The 19720-nt window shown below is 42.8% G+C and overlaps 1 protein-coding gene across 1 annotated transcript in view; it reads left to right on the forward strand.

Annotated features, from left to right (window-relative positions):
* The window catches only part of MYO1D (myosin ID), a 368723-nt gene that overhangs the window by 201067 nt on the left and 147936 nt on the right, over positions 1–19720 (forward strand). The window contains exons 17-19 of the mRNA XM_055401217.2: positions 7146–7369; positions 12193–12337; positions 13076–13180. Of these exons, the coding sequence (XP_055257192.1) occupies positions 7146–7369; positions 12193–12337; positions 13076–13180 (474 nt within the window). The remainder of the gene's footprint in view (positions 1–7145; positions 7370–12192; positions 12338–13075; positions 13181–19720) is intronic.

Below are 19720 nucleotides of genomic sequence, written 5' to 3' on the forward strand. Positions count from 1 at the left end.
TATTGGGTGGCTGCTGTGTCCTTGGCTCTGTTTGAGGCAGTAGAGATTCATCGGTGAACAACAGAGGCAAAGATCCTGGCCTAGCAGAGCTTAAATTCCTGTAGAGGGAGAGCATAAACAGTACAATAATATGTAAGTTACAGATGTTATCAAGTGTTAAGTGCTGGAGGCAGGAGAAAAAATAGAGCATGGTGCAGAGAATGTGGAGTGCCAAGGCCGGGGACGGGGGTGGGGGCAGAGGAGTGCGGAGATAAGGGGAATTTGTACATATAATGGTTCGGGCCTGGTTTATTGGGAAGGTGACATTTGCGCAGAGTAGAGAGTGAGGAAGGTAGCTAGGTGGTATCTGGGGGAAGATCCTTCCAGCAGAGGGGACAGTTAGTGGAAAGGCCCTGAGACAGGAGGCTGGTGCAGGGCAGAGCAGGGTCCAGCGTGGCTGGAGTGAGGCGGGGAGAGGATAGTGGGAGGGCTGGGTGGAGACTGAACCAGGCCACGAGGGTCTTGTGGGCCAGAGGAGGGACTTTGGCTTTCACTCTAGGGAGACAGAGCTGGAGCACAGAGGCAGAGTCTTAAGCAGAGAAGAGACAGGATCTGACTTTGGTCCTAAAAGGATCTCTTGGCCGGGAAATTGACATGTATACACTGCTGATACTCTGTATCAAATGGATAACCAGTGAGCACCTACTGTGTAGCACAGGAGCCTTTACTCCCTGCTCACTGCTGACCTGAACGGGAGAGGGAGAGTCACTCAGTCGTGTCTGACTCTTCGTGACTCCACAGACTATACAGTCCATGAAGTTCTCCAGGCCAGGATACTGGAGTGGGTAGCCTTTCCCTTCTCCAGGGGGTCTTCTCAAGCCAGGGATCAAACCCAGGTCTCCCACATGGCAGGCAGGTTGTTTACCAGCTGAGCTACCAGGGAAGCCTGACAAATGGGAAGGAAATCCAAACAAGAAGGGATACATGCATGCAAATAACTGATGCACTTTGCTGTACCATGGAAAGTAACACAACATTGTAAAGCAAATATACTCCAACAAAGTTTTGTTTTAAAAGGAAACAATAAATTTTCTAAAAAATAAGAGACTCTAGGGGGTCAAGGTACTGAAGAGAGGAATTGGGCCCAAAATTCGGTAGCAGGGATGTGCCCTGTGGCTCTGATGCTCTCATACCTCAGTTGTACCTCCCAAGTTGGCCACTCTGTTCACCTCTATCTTCAGTTCCACCTAAGAAATGACTTGCTTGCCCTCTCCTCTGTCTGCTTTCTGCCTTATATCTTCTGATAACTTTCTTGCCCAGGTCCCGTCATATCTCCTTCAGCTTTCAGCTCCCCGTCTCTTGCATCAGATCCTAAAGCACATAGTGTATGGTTGTTTCCACTTTTAGTGTTCATGTTGTTAAATGAGGCCCTCTCTGGCTCCCTTGATTTTTGCTGAACCTCTCCAGGCATATTCAAATGCTCATTAAGCATTTGCTTATTGAATATAACAGTTAATTTTCTCTTTTCTGACACTCCATCATCAGGCAAAGTCCTCTCTGGAGTCCTCTTTGTATGACTTGAAAAACTCCACAGTTTAAGCTCTTTAAACAAAGAGGGAAATGGGAAAAATCTGTCTCATACCTTAAATTTCAACCTTCAGACCCTTGATGAGAAAATTAACAACAGCCCTCCTCCCACACAAATGCAAACTTCTATGGGAGCATATTGGTTTAAACTACTAGGCTTTGATTATAAGGAAAAACACATGCTTTTCTTTCTTTTTTTTTTTTTTTTGCATAGAATCATTTGCCTCTGTAGTTTCTCATTGCTACTTTTTCTTTGATGTTAGAAAAGTAAATAAAGCCTAAGGGACTTCTGATAAAGTTGATGGTATCACTGCAAGCTCATGAAATTCCTCTCCCCTAAATTTGCTGAAATTAACAAAAATGTAAAAGTAACATTTTAAAAGGATATTATTAAAATGTTCGTTTTGATCATAAAGGAGAACACGCCATCAACCCTGAAACCAAGAAAAGTTCCCAACTTCATAGTATAAACTTGAGAAGTGTTATCCTAAAAATGAAATTGGAACAAATTGAAAGAAGCTGCCAAAAAGAAATACATGTATTCTTCAAAGACAAGAATGAAATGTGGAAAAGTACAAGGAGGGAATTCTGAAAAGTCTCGCTGTTTTTGAAGGCTCTGGCCTTATGTATAAGGGTTCCTAGAGAGAAGAGTTGGTACAACCCATATCTCCATCAGGAACCCTTTCTTCCATCAAGAGGACTGCTTCCCCACCCCAACCCCCACCAGGAGAGAAGAGTCTTTCCTGACTTTGGTACGTCAGTAAGTGGGCATGAAAGAGGGAAGCTTCTGCTGAGAATAATTCTTATACCAAACCAAGGAAAAGCACCACGAGATGTGGGGAAAGACTGTGTGTCCCCACGCAAGCCAAAAGCTGACGATACACCCCTTACTCATTGAAGCAAAGCTCCGTTGCATTGATTTCATTAGTATTAAGGAAAGAAGTCAGTGGCCATCCACAGCCCCAGCTCTCTCCCCACCAATCTTGGGCAGCCAAACGACCAGATAAGGCATATCAGTCATGGACACCCAGTCCATGTTATCATTAGAGGAATAAAATAACACACCATCAAACTCTATCCAGGGCGAATGGCATACTGAGGAGGAATGGTTCATATTCATCAGAGTTTCCAGGTCACACTGACTGGTGACTGAGGCAGAAAATCTGCACAAACAAAAAAAGAAAGGAGCACAGGGACTTCCGTGGTGGTCCAGTGGCTAAGTCTCTAAGCTCCCAATGCCGGGGACCCAGGTTCTATCCCTGGCCAATGAACTAGATCCCACATGCCACGACCAAATAAATAAACCTGTGCAACCAAATAAATAAATGTTTAAAAGAAAAGAAAGTAGCACAGCCTCCTGAAGACAAGGATTAGATTTCAAATAGTCCTACCAACCTGTGCGTACTGAGTTCCAGATACCCTCCAGGCACTATTTTCAGTGTTCTGTGTATAGTGAAACCTTTAATCCTCACACCACCGCTACAAGATCAGCACCATCATCATCCACATCTTTTTTTAATCTTTTTTTTTTTTTTTTTTTTTGGCTGTGCTGGGTCTTGGTTGCCGTGCTCGGACTTTCTCTAGTTGTGGTGAGCGGGGTCTGCTCTCTAGTTGTGGTACTCAGGCTTCTTATTGCGGTAGTTTCTCGTTGCAGAGTACAGGCTCCAGAGCGTGGCTCAGTAGTTGTGGCACACGGGCTTAGTTGCTCCGTGGCACGTGGGATCTTCCCAGACCAGGGGTTGAATCCACGTCCCCTGCATTGGCAGGCGGATTCTCAACCACTGGACCACCAGGGAAGTCCTATCATCCTCATCTTATGGATAAAAAGTGAAGGCACAGAGGGATTGGGAAGTTTGCCCCAGTTCACCCAGCTGGTTGGAGTAAGCCAGGATTTTGACACAGTCTGGTCCAGAGCCTGTTCTCCACTCCTCTGCTCTTATACCTCAGGAAACAAATATTTTAGGCAACTGCTTTGTACTCTCAAGGAAATTAGAGAGAATAGAAATTTAATGGCCATGCATCCTTTCTTGGAAGCTACTGGAGGGAGGGAAACCAAGAGGAAGAAAGACTTAAGTTCAAGAATCAGGGTTCTAATGTGGAAGAGACCTTTAAAAGTCCCAGGATAGGAACTGTGGAGTGAGCTCAAAGAGCATACGGACATAGGGAACATCAAAGAAAAAACATTCTACTGATCAGCTTGATAATCGGAAACATTATTGCTGATGGTTTGATGAGTCTGGTAGAACGTTTGGAAAAATTAGCATAAGTGTTTAGGAAACAAGGCACATTTTTAAAAAACCAGACAATTATTACCTGTAAAAGCAAGTTTATATAATAAAGGAATGGTAGCCAATTATGCTCCTTAGCACAGTGATGAACCAAATTCATATATAACGTATATTATATATACATGTATTATATGAATTATTCATGCAACCTATAATATAGCTAATCTAGCATGTAACAATGTAAACACTTTAAAATTTTGATGTAATTATCATTGAGTGATAAAGGAGTGGTAACAGTGATGATAAAAGAGCTAACTCACCAACTTTTGTAATTTAGATAGGGTCTAAAAAGATTCACCCCATGAATCACAGCACGCCAGGCCTCCCTGTCCATCACCAACTCCCGGAGTTCACTCAAACTCATGTCCACAGAGTCAGTGATGCCATCCAGCCATCTCATTCAACGTTGTCCCCTTCTCCTCCCGCCCCCAACCTTTCCCAGCATCAGAGTCTTTTCCAGTGAGTCAACTCGTCGCATGAGGTGGCCAAAGTATTGCAGTTTCAGCTATAGCATCAGTCCCTCCAATGAACACCTAGGATTGATCTCCTTTAGAATGGACTGGTTTGATCTCCTTGCAGTATAAGGGACTCTCAAGAGTCTTCTCCAACGCCACGGTTCAAAAGCATCGATTCTTCGGCGATCAGCTTTCTTCACAGTCCAACTCTCACATCCATACACGACCACGGGAAAAACCATTGCCTTGACTAGACGGACCTTGGTTGGATTCATGGGGTCGCGGAGAGTCGGACACGACTGAGCGACTGAACTGAACTGAACTGAAAAAGATTCACCAAGAAATAGCAGCCCATATGTATTATTTGTAAATACCAGAAGCAGTTAGAATAGTTGGAATGGAATGACACTCTGAGCTGAGGTGGTGGGCTTAGGTGGGCAACGGGAAGGACTACTGTCTTTTTTATAGCATTTTTGTGCTGTTTGATTTTTTAGCTACACAAAACCTAATTTAACCAAGACACAGATGAAATCTCCAAGGCTGTCAAAAACAAACAAAAAACCCTACTCCTTAAAAAGCACTTACACATTTTTTTTTCAGATTACTGAAGAGTCTAACCAAAAACATTTAAACAAAAATCTCTCTAAAACACTTCTTGAAAATTAAAGATTGATTTCCTTTATAGATGTGGCTCCAGGGAGTCTTAATATCCTTTATCTTTAAAAAAAAAAAAAAAAAGCAACAAACAGTGTGAGAGTTTAAAAATGTGTTTTCTTGAAGAAATTGAATCACACACTTCCACCCTGTAATTGTACTCTTGGTTTTTCCAGATACTAAAGAAGGGACCTTTATTTTAGCACTTGGGTGGAGGCCTCACACGGCCACGTGTATGATGGATTCAGCTACAGGAGGAAAGGCATCTTGACTAAAATGGGTGACTGTACTCACGGGCACACGCAGCCGTGAGTCACTTTTCACTGCCTGTTTGTCTCTGTATATGCTGTTCATACTTGAACTCCAGCTTCATCACAAATTGCTCCTGTCGTGTTTCCCTTGCATGTCACGGTTTCTCTTGGCCCATGAGTTCCTCTTTGGGGTTCAGGAATGACCTCTGCGTGTTTGTGCAGCAGGCTGAAAAGGAGGGGCAGTGCAGCCTCATGGCATGTTTAGGAACCTTTGTGAAAACCAGCCTGAAATGGCTAAATGAAAGAGGCATTGGGGAACTCTCCTCAGTGTTCTGGGGTGTCCTAATGGGAAGGAAATCTATAAAAAGAGCAGCTATATGTATACAAATGGTTGATTCACTTTGCACTGCAGCAAGGAATTACTATAACATTATGAAGCAACTATACTCCAATAAAAGTTAATTAAAAAATTTTTTTTAAATCACCTCGGGGAAAAAATAGAGAAAACGGCATCACAGGACTTCGGTGGTGGTGCCATGGATAAGAATCCACCTGCCAGTGCAGGGGACAAGGGTTCAATTCCTGGTCCAGGAAGATCCCACGTGGCACAGAGCAACTAAGCATGTGTGCTACAACTACTGAGCCCACGCGCTGCAACTACTGAAGCCCACACGGTCTGTCTGCAGCCTGTGCTCTGCGATGAGATGCCACCCCACTGCGAAGCCCACGCACCGTGATGAAGAGTAGCCCCCGCTTGCCACTAGACAGAAGGCAATGCAGCGGTGAAGACCCAGCACAACCATTAATAAATAAGTAATATTTTTTGAAAAAGGCATCACCTAAGTTTTCCTAAGAGAAATCGGTGGCCACAGATGGGGCTGTAAGAAGAAATAAAAGAACCCTGAGCAATTCTGGAGAATTCATCCTGTGTGGGCTTGGAATTAGAGGTTGAATTTCTTGGTCCTGAGAGTCCAGAGACAGGGAGGGAAATAGTACCATCAACCTAAGAATTCAGACAGTCATTTAAGTAGCAGCAGTGAGTATCACCTGGATGGTGGTGGCAGTGTGTCCGCGGAAGTTATCCAGAAAACAGTGAGGAAGTTTGGGGTCTTGGGACTGTAGTAGCAGAAAGGAAAAGAAAGCAATTTATACTGGAAATACTGCGCAAGAAAAGATACATTTGGTAATAGCATAGTTAGAGGAAGAGTCAATGATGAAGATTATACCAAATTTCTTTTTACTTGAGAGGCTGAGAAGGATGGGATCCTGAGAAAAATATTAATCTGTGACTTCACTGTGCTTGGATAAAGCAGGCACTGAGATGTTTACATATTGTCTGATTGGTTACTAAGCACTGCAAACATTGGACAAAGATTCATATGATATCGGTCATCTTTTTTTTACCCTTCCCTCAGGAACATATCTAAATTCTAAGGAGTTTACATAACACCCAGGGAGGGGGGCTGCACAGACCCTGAATAAATCAGTTCATACCTCCACTGCAACATTATACCAGCAGCCGACGTGTGTAGTCTGTGCAAACCTAGGTTTCATAAAAGAACTGTGGATGTTGATGGCTTTGGGTTCTGACTCATCTTGCTTCCTTTCAACATTCTTAAAATATTTATCCAGGGATAATGGTATTTTGGCTTTCTTCTTTTTGTGACCTTAGAGTTAGAACAGGGCTCTGCTTCAGACTGCACACACACACTTCTTTGTCGATAATGAACCCCCTAGACTCTGAGTCAAAATGACGGGTGTGCCTCCTGGCGCCATCTGTTGGTGGCAGGCAGAATTGACATGCTTCTGCTTGGGCTGATTTTATGATATATGCAAATTTCCAGGTTGACCATCTAAGTAAAGGAGCGTCTGTGATTTCAAAGTGATCCAGCAACATCTTCCTTTTTTTTTTATTTTCCTCTGTCATGAAGGTGTGGCGGGGCACCCTGGCCCGCATGCGGTACAAGAGGACCAAAGCAGCACTGACGATTATCAGATACTATCGTCGCTACAAGGTCAAGTCCTACATCCACGAGGTGGCCAGACGCTTCCATGGCATCAAGACCATGAGGGACTATGGCAAGCACGTGCAGTGGCCAACCCCGCCTAAAGTTCTTCACCGTTTCGAGGAGGTCCTGCAGGCAATTTTTAATAGGTAAGACCCCGTTGATATGTGCAGCATCCGTGTATGGCAGTACACTTACTAGATAAAGTTACAAACCTGAGACCATGATGTTAGCTCCACTCTTTGCTATAGGACATTGGTTTTTCCCAGGTGGCTCAGACAGTAAACCATCTGCCTGCAGTGCAGGAGGCCCAAGTTTGATCCCTGAGTGGGGAAGAGCCCCTGGAGGGGAGGGCATTGCTACCCCCTCCAGTATGCTTGCCTGGGAAACGCCATGGACAGAGGATCCTGGCTGGCTGCAGTTCATGGGGTCACAAAGAGCTGGATACGACTGAGCAACTAACACTTCCATTGGCTTTTACCTTGTGTCTCCACCTTCATGATTTCACTGTCTAAGGGCATCGGCTTACCCCTCAAAAAAATAGAACCGTCTACATATTTTTCCTGTAGCAGTGGCCACAAGGCCCAGGGCAAGCCATATTTAAGATAAGCAATTAGCATGATGTTTCCACTTTCTTTTATTTTTTGCTGTTAGAATTACCACATATCACTCACACTAGGAAATCTGTTATCCTTTCAGAGCATGGTTCTCTTTCTACACCTGGCATTCACAAAGAGTTTATAAAACACACTGAGGCCCAGGTCCCACCTCTGAAAAGTCCTGCTGAATGGTGCTGGGGAGCACAGCCCAAGTGGAGGTCCTGGGTGATTTTAAAATAAAAGAAAGAAAACACTGTTACAGAGCAAGCTATTTTTAAAAACAAAGAAGTAAATAAATTAATTAACATCCATGTCACATTTGATACCTTCCCGGCTAATCTTCATTTTTTAATAAACTGCCCTGAATCTGACTTTGTAGTTATTCATAGCTCCTTTCTTCTTGTTTTTTTAAGCTTGTTTGTTGCCAGCATGCACCGGATATATTTAGCTATGTCTTACATACAGCATCTAGTCACATGAACTAAGTTGTGTGTATGTTTTTAGTCCCTAAGACACGTCTGACTCTTTGCAACCCCATGCACTGTAGTCCCCCAGGCTCCTCTGTCCATGGGATTGTCCAGGCAAGAATACTGGAGTGGGTTGCCAGTTCCTTTTCTAGAGGATCTTCCTGACCCAGGGATTGAGCCCAGATCTCCTGCATTGCAGGTAGATTCTTTACCTCTTGAGCCATTGTTGTTCAGTCCCTAAATCGTATCCTACTCTTTGTGACCCCATGGACTGCAGCACGCCAGGCTTCCCTGTCCTTCACTATCTTCCAGAGTTTCCTCAGATTCATGTCCATTGAGTCAGTGATGCTATCCAACCAGCTCATCCTCTGAGCCTCTGGAGAAGCCCTATAAACTAAAATGTGCTAAATCGCTTCAGTTGTGTCTGACTCTTTGCGACCCTATGGACTGTAACATGCCAGGCTCCTCTAAGCTAATGGTTCTCAAATATGATCATTTGGCATCATGGTATTCTACCAAGTACACCATGAACTAATTGATGTATTGAATGTAAACTGGTGGCAGATATCAAAAGATAAAAAAAAAAATGGGAGGAAAGCTCTTTAATATGTATCTCATTTGCTTTAAAAAAAAAAAAAGGTTCATACAAAGAAAAAAAAGAATAGTAGAAAATTAATGAAAGCAAAAGAACCTCAACCCTCTATTCTCCAGTGTAACCCATATATGTTAGCTGTAAATCTTGGCAGAGCCTTCTTAGTGCACAGATTAATTTTTTTCATGAATTATATCATCTGTCACCTGAATTTTTTACATAATCTAAAAAGTAAGGAAGCAGTACGTGAATACATGCTCATTTTTTTAAGTGACATAATATAAAATTTTATAGACTATAAAGCTGAAATCCTCCACACTTTCTCTTGTCTTTTCTTTCTTTCCCCTAAGATAAGCACTCATTAACAATTAGTTTGTACCCTCCTAAATCTTTGTCTATACATTTACAAGCATATAATACACATATAAGAGAAGTATGATATAGTGGTTAAGAACACTAACCCTGGAATCTGGCTGCCACTGACTAGCTGTGTAACCTTGGGCAAATGAATTAACCTCTCTGTGCCTCTGTTTTCTTATCTGGAAAAGGGCCATTATCATAGCACCCGCTCATAGGGTTCTGAAAGGATTATGAGTAAATATATATCAAGCATTACAGATAGTGCCTGCACACAGTAAGTACTGTGGAAATGTTTGCTCATACTATCTGGGTTTCCTTCCCTCTCTTTCTTTCCACAGTTCAGTTCAATTTAGTCACTCAGTTGTGTCCAACTCTGCGACCCTGTGGACTGCAGCACGTCAGGCCTCCCTGTCCATCACCAACTCCCGGAGTTTACTCAAATTCATGTCCATTGAGTCAGTGATGCCGTCCAATCATCTCATCCTCTGCCGTCCCCTTCTCCTACTGCCTTCAATCTTTCCCAGCATCAGGGTCTTTTCCAATGAGTCAGTTCTTCACATCAGGTGGCCAAAAGTATAGGAGTTTCAGCTTCAGCATCAGTCCTTCCAATGAATATTCAGGACTGATTTCCTTTCAGATGGACTGGTTTGATCTCCGCCCAGTCCAAGGGACTCTCAAGGGTCTTCTCCAACACCACAGTTCAAAAGCATCAATTCTTCAGTGCTCAGCTTTCTTCCTAAACAGGAGTCTATGTGTGGCTGTATGACTTTACTTAAAAATAAGTCTTGGAAACCTGTCCATCACAGTAAATGAAGATCTATGTTATAATTTTAGCGGCTGCAAGGAATTATTGATTTTGATAATGTTGCAGTGTAGACTGTACAGTCTTTATTAAGTCTTGGAGGTTTTATGTATGGCCTAGAATTGATTATTTTGTGTAAAATTCAGTTGATTTACTCAGCAGATATTTACTCAGCAACTGCTGTGTCAGAGCCACTGACCTAGGTTTCGTGGATACAGTGATAAATAAGAAAGCTGTGAAAGACCTTCCCCAGCCTTCTTAGGACTTATAGTCACCGCGCATTTTGAAAATAATACGTCTGCTCTGTGGGTTGATTGTACACACATACACACTGAGTGAGTCTTGCCAGGTGGATTAATCTAGTCCAAAGGCACTCTTTTTCTGGAAAGGGCCAGATAGTAAATATCTTAGGGCTTACGGGCTCCACATGGCCTTTGTCACATAGTTTTCTGTTTTGTTGAACACGTAAAAACTATTCTTAGCTCCATGGGTGAGATTTGGCACAGGCTGTGATTTACCAACCCCTGATCTCATTGCTACATGGTATTTAACTGATCCTTGCACTTTTGATCTGTAGAATCCTGAGAGAAGTGTGTTCAAGGATTTCGCTCTGAATCGTGGGGTCTTGTTTTCTTATAACATCTCCGTACATCTAGTTTCAGCCTCCCTCTCATTCCTCGTAGCGGTTCTTTTTCATCCTGGGAAGGCTGGGTACCTTCCTCGCGCCCAGCTTCTTCCTGGGGTCAAGGCAGCTGAGTTTGCAGGCAGCAGCTGTTGTCCGCGGCATGTGTTTAGGAGATGGAGGTTTGCTTGATCAGGAGGAGAAATGTGTGCTCATCCCCTGCCCCGCCCACCCCCAGGTTGGGTGAGTCAGATCTGGATTCCCCAGCACAGCTCTTTGCAACAGGCCCTTGGGGTCAGTCCGCGGTGGACCCGATCCTGGGCCACTGTGGGCAGTGAAGACGGGCCAGACTGGCCCGACACATGGCCTCCATGGCACTGTGGGTTCTGGCCCCAGCTCTCTCCCTGACACCCCCTCCTCGGCCCCCCTCCCACAGGTTCCTGCTCCGGCTCGCGGGACTCCTTACTGTCCCCCTCAGACACCAAACCACGTTAGAATCTTGGCGCTCACTGTTTTCTCGTCCTGAACACTCTTGCCCAGGCATCCACACAGCGGGCTCCACCACTTCCTGCTCACCTGCCCTTGTCGGGGTGCCTTCCAGACCACCCTTGGTGTCTGATACCTGCGCTCTGTTCCTTCCCTCTGTTGCTTTCCTCCCCCCCATTCCTTGGCTTGTTTTCTTTCATAGCCCTAATCCCATCATCCACACTGTTTACTCACTCGCTTACTTCTCGTCTGTCTCTGCTTTCTGGGGCTTCCCTGGTGGCTCAGTGGTCAAGAACCTGCCTGCCGACGCAGGAGACATAAGAGACGTGGGCTCGATCCCCAGGTTGGGAAGATCCCCTGGAGGAGGGCATGGCAGCCCACTCCAGTATTCTTGCCTGGAGAATCCCATGGACAGTGGATTCTGGTAGGCTCCAATCCATGGGCTCACAAAAAACCGGACACAACTGAGCAACTAACACTAAACTCTGCTTTCTAGCACATCAGCAGCTAGCAAAAAGGATCTTCGTCTGTCTGTTTACAGCTGTGCCTCCACTCCCTAGAATAGCATCTGAAGTTTAGTAAGTGCCTCGATTTCACTTTCATGCATTGAAGAAGGAAATGGCAACCCACTCCAGTACTCTTGCCTGGAGAATCCCAGGGACGGGGGAGCTTGGTGGGCTGCCATCTATGGGGTCACACAGAGTCGGACACGACTGAAGTGACTTAGCAGCAGCAGCAGAAAACATTGATGAATGGTGAAGCCAGGGTTCCTGTGCCGTAACTGTAGATATTAAGAGAGTCCGTGTATCACTAAGTTCTGGTTGCTTCCAAAACATGCAAACAGCAAAGGAAGTTTTACAGAATCTCTGTCCACATAAAACTGTTATGTTTTTTAATACGTTCTATGTATATTTTGGAGGCTTTTTTTTTTTTCAGGGTAATGTGGAAGTAATTTAACTCTACCGAAAGGCAGCTTCCGTTCTTTTTGAGAATGAATAGGACAGTATTTTTAAAACCTAAAACATTGTGTTTGTTTACTTACAGATGGAGAGCATCCCAACTTATCAAGACCATACCTGCTTCAGACTTGCCTCAAGTTAGGGCAAAGGTTGCAGCCGTGGAAATGTTGAAGGGTCAAAGGGCTGACCTTGGGCTCCAAAGAGCCTGGGAGGGCAACTATCTTGCTTCGGTATGTCCAGGAGAACAAAATGGAATCTACTCCTACTCCTTTAACAAAGAAAGAGAAGAAATTTTCTCCAGGAATTTGTAGAAAGACTAAGACACCTTCAGAAGCTATATCTTATGAGAGATACTAAACTAAAAGATTGTACTGCCGCTAAGTGTACCATTTGTATATTTCCCTCACTTTAAAGAGAGTTATCAGGACTTCCCTGGTGGTCCAATGGTAAAGAATCTCCCTTTCTGCAGGTGACACTGGTTCGATCCTTGGTTGGGGAAGTAAGATCCCACATGCCTCAGGGCAACTAGGCCCCTGAGCCATAATAATTGAGACCGTGCTCTGGAGCCTGTGAGCCGCAACCGAAACCCGATGCAGCCAAATAAATAAATATTAAACCAGAAAGACAGCAGTGTTCCCTGCCTTCTATCCATACGAATTAGGTACATTCAGTAACCTGGCTTTGATCATTTAAACCTTCTCTTGCGTAACTCAGCAACTATTTTAAATTACTCACCTTTGTATTGGTTATTCCCAGAGCTGTATTTCATCCTCTCTCCCATTCTTGATTTTTAAAATATTCTAGGATTTTGGTGTTAGAATAACCCTTTAGTAGCTTATCATCTGGGATGGGGAGGTGAAAAGCACCTGTGTGAAAATACACGAGCAGAGTTATAAAGCAGTAAAAGATGAGGTTTTCATCTAAAACGTTGAGCATACACCTTTTACCATGTTTCCTGTTTCTTTCAGAAACCAGATACACCTCAGACCTCAGGCACATTCGTCCCCGTTGCAAACGAACTGAAACGGAAGGACAAATACATGAACATCCTCTTTTCCTGTCATGTCCGTAAGGTAAGGCAAGCTTGAAACAGACCTCCTTGGAAAGAAAAGACTGATTCGGGTGAAACTGACTTAACTTTGACCACAGCGAAACAGAACAATAGGTCCATAACTGGCCACATCATCCACGGGCTTTACCTCTATATATGGTGAAGCATTGATGGATTGACTGAAGTGACTACAATGTTAGGGTAAGGCTATAAAGTCTAATCAGGGAAGTGAATATTTTTGGTAGCCAGGCAGGAGGAAACGTGGACGTACCCCTAAGAATGAAGAGCAAGAAAAGTGGTAGCTACATGGGTAAATACATAATCTTTTTCCTGTCACTTAAATCTCTTTAAAAGATCAATGACTGTACTTCATTGTTCATAGCAGAGTTCTTCACAGTAGTTAAAGGTAGAAATAGCCCAAATGTTCATCAGTAGATACATGAATAAAGCATACATGTATCCATCCAATGGAATACTACTCGGCCATGAAAAGGAATGAAATACAAGGTACAATGTGGATGAACCTTGAAGATATTATCTAAGTGATGAGACACAAAAGGACAAATATTGTTTGATTCCACTTCCATGAAATATCTAGAACAGTCAAATTAACAGAAATAGAAAGTGGAACTGTCGTTACCAGGGGCTGAGAGGAGTGGGTAGTGTATATATTCTTACATAATGGATGTTAGCGTTCAGATATCCCGTGGAAAAAGAGATCAACTCAATATTATAAAGACTTTTTAACAAACTAGAGAGCAGCCTGTTTTAAACTTCGAATGAAATGTCACCATGGAAAGCTTGCTGGTAGTAACTTGGTTACCAAAGTGTAGAGTCGAATTCTGAACTCTAGATCCAGAAATTTTATTTGATCAATATACCTAGAGTTCATGAGACAACCAGGAAGTGACTTTTGCTAACCAGATTCACACGCCCACACAAAACAGAATAAGCCATGATGCCAGTTTTTTAATTTGACAAAACAATGTACCATTTTAGTGAATTCTCATATCCACTATCTAGGATACTTCCTTTCTAGTATCATGGTCAAATTAGTCATCAGGATAACTGATCAGAGAGAGCTGGATGGTTTTGAGAATTACATCATCTGCTTAGAAAAACCTGGCATCCCTGATTCTAACTTTCTAGTGATAACAATTTGATGTCTGACAACGTCTCTCCCTAGGTCCTACTTCAAAAAAAACAAACTGAAAATGTTTTAGTCATGCTTCTGTATTTCTAAGTTCAATGCAAAATAATACACTGTATTTCTTCACATCATAGCTTAGATAATGTCATCTTTAGCAACTTGCCAGTCCTCAAGGACATATGTAGGTAAACATGACATGATTTTAGTCAAGTCCTCTTCTTTATGTTTTGGTTCTTCTGAAACAACCACTTTCCATAGCTACAGCCATACGAGGGCTTCCCAGGTGGTGCTAGTGGTAAAGCACCTACCTGCTTAATGCAGGAAACATTGGAGACATGCGTTGGATCACTGGGTCAGGAAGATTCCCCTGCAGGGCAGAGCAACCCTCTCCAGTATTCTTGCCTGGAGAATCCCCATGGGCAGAGGAGCCTGGCAGGCCACAGTCCATAGGGTCACAAAGAGTCAGACATGACTGAAGCGACTTAGCACACACACAGCTATAAAATGTCCTTTAAGGTGGGAGACCTGTGCAAATAGTTACTCTCACCCATAATGTGTTTTCTCCTGGTCTGACTCCAGGGAAACTTTATCTCTGGCCCCCTGTGGGGCTGACGAAACCTACAGACAAATTCCTAGAAGTGTTCAGGCAAGAGCAAGATAACTAGAGATTTTTCTCTGGTTGAGGATTTTAGCTTGGGTAATAGAAGAAATCAGATAAGAGCTGATCAAGTTTTTCTATTACTTTATGAATTTAAGAGGAAGAAAAATTGTGTCCCTTCCTATGTTAGAATTACTTTAAATAAATTTGAATTTATAAATTCACATATGTATTGAAAACATTTGTCTTTGCCGTTTTGATTTAGCTAAGTTATGCAACTCAAAGCTTTTCCTTCGTTACATTAATGTCCTTCCCACTCACTTGATTCATGAATTAAGGATGATTTGAGCTGCTGAACCTCAAGGTAAAAACTTATGACCTGTGCTCCTTAGAAATTACATTTCTGCCTAAAAAGAATGTAGTATCTCTAAACAGTGCTTCAGTGGAATTGTTGCTTTGAGGGTTTTGTCTGTCAGTTTCCAGATTAACTCATGGACATAGCATCAGAAGGGCTAGAGTCTCCACTTGAGCACTATGGCTACTGTTTTTCAAATCTTGTGTGACCTTGAGAAATGATGCAACAAGTTGATTTTTCCATATTCGTTTGCAGCACACTTAATCTGTTTCTCAGTGTAATCTCAGAAAAGATGAGGAGCTATTAAAATTCCATGTTAGAGGTCCTTTGATTTCCATATCCTAAGATGGATACAAATGACTAGTGTTCTCCAAGAGGGTTTTCACAAACTAGTGTTCCCTTAAATATGATTATTTTTTTAAAGAGTTCCACAACTAAACCTATTCAGGAAAAAAGTGTGCAAGTGTTAGTCGCTCAGTCATGTCTGACTGTTTGCAACCCCATGGACTGTAGCCCACCAGGCTCTTCTGTCCATGAAATTTCCCAGGCGAGAATACTGGAGCAGGTCGTTGTTTCCTACTCCAGAGGATATTCCCAATCCAGGGCTCGAACCCGGGTCTCCTGCATTCTTTACCATCTGAGCCACCAGGAATGGATGGGTTAAACATGCTCTTATAATGCAGAATTCTATGAACCTTTGATGTATCCGTGGGCTCTGAACACCCCAGGGGAGGCTGTGGTTTGCAGTTCCTCAAATCAGTTTGACTTGGAACCCTGTCTGTCACGAAGCATCACAGGAGGTTGTACAAAACAACTTAGAGAAACGTTTATGCAGAAACTCTGCAAGCGCCTTGTTTCAAGTCGGCTGACGTGCTGGTTCTCTTTTATGGCAAAAAAAATGTTGCTATGTGAAGTAAATCATTACTGCCAAAAGTAGTTATTATTTTACCACATAGACTCTGTTTTCATCTTAATTACAGATACCGTTTTTGTCAAGTTTAAGACTGGAAAATATGCTCTGATTATAAAAGAAATGTTTAGATAAAGGACTGATTGCTAAAATGATGAGGCAAAGGGGAGAAGACAATAAAATTCAAACTAAAACTTGAATTTTAGTTGGCCTTATCCTACCTCAAGCAATATATTCCACTATATCCTACCCTGGGACTTCCCTGCCAGTCCAGTGGTTGAGACTCTGCTCTTCCGCTACAGAGGGGTATGGGTTTGATCCCTGGTTGGGGAACCAAGATCCCACATGCTGCACTGAGAGACCAAAAAAAATTTTTTTACTAAATTTAAAAAGATATGTATATATATAATACATCCTTATTTCACTTAGCATAAGTAGACTTAATGTAGAACACACAGATTTAATGAGATACTTTAGGGAGTTTACTCTGAAATACACCTGCCCATAGTATTAGGAAAGGGACAGAATGAGTTATTTCAAATAGGGGTTAACTTTTAACAGTTTTATTGAGATATGGGGCTTCCCTTGTGGCTCAGACTGTAAAGAATCCACCTGCAATGCAAGAGACTGGGGTTTAATTCCTGGGTTAGGAAGAGCCCCTCGAGAAGGGAATGGCAACCACTCCAGTATTCTTGCCTGGAGAATGCCATGGACAAAGGAGCCATGGGGTCACAAAGAGTCAGACACAACTGAGTGACTAACACTTGCCCTTTTCATTAAGATATGATTCACTTAACATATCATTCACCGTTTTAAAGTACATGATTTCAGGATAGGGTTGAATACCCATCACTAAAACCAGTTGTCGACATTTTCATTAACCTGTAAAGCAACCCCACACCCCTTAGTTGTCCCCGCAACCCTGAAACCTCCCCTTTCCCCCAGCCCAGTGAAGCCACTAATCTATGTTCTGTTACTATAGATTTGCTTATTCTGGACATTTCATATGAATGGAATTGTATAACACACGGTCCTTTGTGACTGGCTTCTTTTACTTGGCATGCTATCAGGGTTCTTTCATGGTATAGCAGGTATCAATACGTCATTCTTTTTATTGCAAATTATATTCCATTGTCTGGATATATCACATTTTATTTATTCATTCGTCAGTTAATGGACATTTGGGTTGTTTCTACTTTGTAGCCATTATGATTAAGGCAGCTGTTAACATTCAGGCACAAGTTTTTCCGTGGATGTGTTTTCAGTTCCCTTGGGTATGTACTTATGAGGGGAATTTCTGAGTCATGTGGTAATTCTATGTTTAACTGTTTCAGGAGCTGCCAGACTGTTTTCCGAAGGGACTGTATCATCTTAGACCCCCACTAGTAGTAATGAGGGTCCCACTTTCTCCACACCCTGGCCAGCATTTGTTACTGTCTGTCCTTTATATTATTGTCATCCTAGTGGGCGTGAGGTGGTATATCTCACTGTGGTTCTGATGTGTGTTTTTCTGATGGCCAGTGATCTCAAGAACCTTTTCATGTTTTTCTCTAGCCACATGTATATCTTCTCCGGAGAAATGTCTCTTCAAATTCTTTACCCATTAAAAAAAAAATTTTGGTCTTTTCATTATTGACTTATGTACTCTAGATACGACATATAGTCTTTATGTATTCTAAATAAGAGGTTTTTTTCAGATATATGATTTGAAAAAATTTTCTCCTGTGGGTTGCCTTTTCACTTTCGTTATAGTGTCTGGGTTACATGTTTTTCATTCTTTAATTCTTATGTGTTTTTCTTGTTTTCCCTGATAAATTGTAAAACTGTGACCTTTACATTGTAAAAGTCCACACATCTGGAAGCACCTACTCCTTTTCCATCTCTTTTGCATCCAGTAGAGTGGTCATAACTGGACAATGTCTATTATAGAATTTGGCTCCACCACCAGAATAAGTTCACTTGCTCAGTTGTGTCCCAACTCTTTGCCACCCCATGGACTACAGCACGCCAGGCTTCCCTGTCCATTGCCAACTCCCGGAGCTTGCTCAAACTCATGTCCATCGGTCAGTGATGCCATCCAACCATCTCATCGTCCCCTTCACCTCCCGCCTTCAGTCCTTCCCCGTATCAGGGTCTTTTCTAATGAGTCAGTTCTTCGCAGCAGGTGGCCAGAGTGTTGGAGGTTCAGCTTCAGCATCAGTGCTTCCAATGCGTATTCAGGACTGATTTCCTTTAGGATGGACTGGTTAGATCTCCTTGCAGTCCAAGGGACTCTCAAGAGTCTTCCTCAATACCACAGTTCAAAAGCATCAATTCTTCAGTGCTCAGCTTTCTTCACAGTCCAACTCTCACATCCATATATGACCACTAGAAAAACCATAGCCTTGACTAGACGGACTTTGGTTGGCAAAGTCATGTCTCTGCTTTTTAATATGCTGTCTAGGTTGATCATTGCTTTCCTTCCAAGGAGCAAGCATCTTTTAATTTCATGGCTACTGTCACTATCTGCAGTGATTTTGGAGCCCCAAAAAATAAAGTCTGCCACTGTTTCCACTGTTTCCCCATCTATTTGCTATGAAGTGATGGGACCAGATGCCATGATGTTAGTTTTCTGAATGTTGAGTTTTAAGCCAACTTTTTCACTTTCACTTTCATCAAGAGGCTCTTTAGTTCTTCTTTGCTTTCTGCCATAAGGGTGGTGTCATCTGCATATCTGAAGATATTGATATTTCTCCCAGCAATCTTGATTCCAGCTTGTGCTTCATCCAGCCCAGCATTTCACATGATGTACTCTGCATATACGTTAAATAAGCAGGGTGACAATATGCAGCCTTGACATACTCCTTTCCTGATTTGGAACCAATCTGCTGTTCCATGTCCAGTTCTAATTGTTGCTTCCTGACCAACATACAGGTTTCTCAGGAGGCAGGTAAGGTGGTCTGGTATTCCCATCTCTTGAAGAATTTTCCACAGTTTGTTGTGATCCACACAGTCAAAGCCTTTGGCATAGTCAATAAAGCAGAAGTAGATGTTTTTCTAGAACTCTTGCTTTTTTGATGATCCAACAGATGTTGGAAATTTGATCTCTGGTTCCTTTGCCTTTTCTTAATCCAGTTTGAACATCTGGAAGTTCATGGTTCATGTACTATTGAAGCCTGGCTTGGAGAATTTTGAGCATTACTTTGCTAGCGTGTGAGATGAGTGCAATTGTGCGATTGAGCATTCTTTGGCATTGCCTTTCTTTGGGATTGGAATGAAAACTGACCTTTTCTAGTCCTGTGGCCACTGCTGAGTTTTCCAAATTTGCTGGCATATTGAGTGCAGCACTTTCATAGCATCATCTTTTAGGATTTGAAATAGCTCGACTGGAATTCCATCACCTCCACTAGCTTTGTTCGTAGTGATGCTTTCTAAGGCCCACCTGACTTCACATTGCAGGTGTCCGGCTCTAGGTGAGTGATCACACCATCATGATTATCTGGGTCATGAAGATCTTTTTTGTACAGTTCTCCTGTGTATTTTTGCCACCTCTTCTTAATATCTTCTGCT

This window comes from Moschus berezovskii, chromosome 20, assembly GCF_049115385.1.
Source record: "Moschus berezovskii isolate FMDL1 chromosome 20, NW_MosBer_1.0, whole genome shotgun sequence".
Lineage (NCBI taxonomy): Eukaryota > Metazoa > Chordata > Mammalia > Artiodactyla > Moschidae > Moschus > Moschus berezovskii.